Source organism: Trypanosoma cruzi, genomic scaffold (genome assembly GCF_000209065.1).
Source record: "Trypanosoma cruzi strain CL Brener 1047053516991 genomic scaffold, whole genome shotgun sequence".
Taxonomy (NCBI): domain Eukaryota; phylum Euglenozoa; class Kinetoplastea; order Trypanosomatida; family Trypanosomatidae; genus Trypanosoma; species Trypanosoma cruzi.
Window position 1 is genome coordinate 1 of NW_001849138.1, and position 2,605 is coordinate 2,605.

General features: G+C 47.6%; 1 protein-coding gene across 1 annotated transcript, besides 4 other annotated features; it reads right to left on the bottom strand.

Annotated features, from left to right (window-relative positions):
- Tc00.1047053506555.9 (hypothetical protein, conserved) lies at positions 1 to 1,810 on the bottom strand (the record flags this gene model as incomplete). The annotated part of the gene is made up of 1 exon (XM_797658.1): positions 1 to 1,810. A coding segment is annotated over one exon (1,810 nt), but the record flags the coding sequence as incomplete, so codon positions are not given.
- Positions 1 to 2,605: a sequence feature (heterozygous, Esmeraldo-like haplotype).
- Positions 1,848 to 1,880: a microsatellite.
- Positions 2,271 to 2,293: a microsatellite.
- Positions 2,551 to 2,582: a microsatellite.

A 2,605-nucleotide genomic window follows, 5' to 3' on the forward strand; every position in this document is an offset into this window, starting at 1 on the left:
GCAATACAGGCCGCATCCGCTCGGGTGCAATGGCTCCTCCGTATGCAGAGTCATCGGAGGCCTTTGGAAGCGCGGAGAGTACATCCAGAACATTGCGTCTCGTGTTGGTGTCCCCATGCTGCAGCAAGCGAAAAAGTGAAGGAAGAATGGAATGGGGTCGCTCAACGGCCGCACGTATCATAACCCCAATGACGCACTGCGACGCCCCATCGCGGCCATTCGAAAGAAGTTCCAACAGTTGATCGGGAGAGTCGGCAATAATGCGAAAGGCGGAGTTATTAGATGAGCTGTACAATATTAGCCGCGACAGCAAGGCGCTCAACTTTTGCACATTCTCGTCCCGGTATCGAAGTCCTCGTTGAACAATCGTATTATGAATTTGTTGGGTTAAATTCAATTCACTGAACCAAAGTGCAGCTTGCATCGATGGAGCAGGGGCCGCCGCTACAGCCGCAAGCGCTCCTGAAAGAAGCATTGTGGCGGCAAGAAACACGTCATGCTCCTTTTCTTCTCCCTCAAATGATGGCACAGAAGACACAAAGGAAGCAATAAGAGCGAGTATTTGTTCATCGGTGTGTTGCACCCCCATTTCACCAAGGCCGCCGTAAATGTATGTCCACGCATTTGATAAGCTCCGACAAAAAAAGAAAAGTCGCAACGTGTTTGTCCACATCATGCCACTGATGGCGTGATAGTCTTTTGAATTTTGCCCAAACTGCTTTTCAACAGCTCGCCGAGAGCATTCAAGTGTTTCTTGTTTTTTAATCAGTTGTGCGAATCCATCTTCAAGAGCAATTCTGACCAATGCGAAGGTCTCATTCACCGCCTGCGTTTTCGTTGAAGGATCCACAGAGTTGATGGAACTCATTTCCCAAATAATTTCACTCTGAACCCATTCAAGCGCACGGAGTAATGCCCTCTGTAAAATAGACACCACAGACCAAATACGGGACGGAGCATCACGATCCAACACCGCACGACGACTAGTCGTTGTCTGCTTCTCATCATGTTGATGAACCTCCAATACATCCAGCGCAATCCCATGAAATAAATGCAGCAGTGTATTGTTCGCCTCCACTGTCATAAGTGAAGGCACGTGCAACTCTTTTTTTGTCCCATCCCGTAATGATGCGTCATCACCGTCTACAAAAGCAGCGTCTGCCAGTGTCGTGGCCTCTCTTGTGTCCGCTATCAGTGCCACACACGGCACCACGTCAGCCAGTAATTGTTGGGCAAATTGCACAAAATGGCTATGAAGTCGCTTGCCCTTGGCACAGCCATGAGTCACAGCGCGGACTGTACCGGAAAGAAGAAGCAAATAGCCCAACGTGAGACGACGATGAACACCCATTTGTTTGTGTAGGAATGATCTTCTGACACCAGGGGAACAAAGTGCCTCGACCCATGCTGTTGTGCAACACGGCCGTTCATTCCCCTCACCAAATGCCGAAGCCTCATCGCACAGTAAACGTGTGGATACGTATATCAGCGTTCTTAAACTCGCCTGGGAGGCCAACGCACATGTACACATGCGAAACAGTACGACTGCACCGCCTGTTGCACCCGCATTGGTTGTGGATGAGGATGTTAGACCGGGCGACGGGGGTGAAAGCGGTGCTTCATTGGATATTTGAGGGCCGTGCGAGGGCAGCAGAGCAGCAACGGAGAGAGACGCACGGTTCACAGCATATGCCAAGCTACGGAAGGCCTGAGAGAGATGATAATCGTGCAACTGATCGTCACTGCAGACTCCGGCGCGCAGCAATCGTTGCAAAGCCGTCTCGTATGGCTGTACATCCAGAAGCTGCATGAGGCACCACGGAGACGATTGTAACAACAAGAGACTTCAACAACAACAACAACAACAACAACAACAGCAAGAAAAAAAAAAAAGATGGGAATTACGCCTCTCAGAGAAATAAAAAAGACGGTCAGGAAGGAAATTTCTATGCGTGAACGTGATCGGACACCACAGAATTAATTTGCGTCCCAAAGAAACGGTGGGATGATTTGTTAAAAGACAACAGAATACGCGTCCCCGCTCTTTTATACAGCCTTTTTTTTTTTTTTCTGTCATGAAGCATGTGCCGCACGTCCTTCCCCCTCCTCGCGTCACCGGCGTCCTGCACACACCCACCCACCCACACAAACAGAGAGACAGACGTCTGTCACCATTTAATTCCGCACGTTGGGTGGAGGGGGCGACGTATCGCGGTGGCGTGGCTGCCTGCTCTTCCTCATGTCATCAGAGACAAACCCATCCCCATGAAAACAGCAACAACAACAACAACAAAAAAAAAAGCCAAACCAAATAATAGCAGCCAAAATATTTAAAAGTGCATAATTCACAAAATAAATAAATAAAGGACACAAGACAAAACAAACCAAAAATACACAACTGAATAAAATTCATCCCGCCCCTTCTCACTTTTCCTTCTCTTTGGTTCCGCTCCAATATGTACGTATTTACATATATACAGAGAATAAAGGATTCATTACAGGGAAAAAGGCCGCGCACGTGGAAAAACAAAAAATATGGACGGTGAAAACACAAACAAACAAACAAACAAAAAACAAAAAAAAAATCCAAAGAAAATAAATAAAC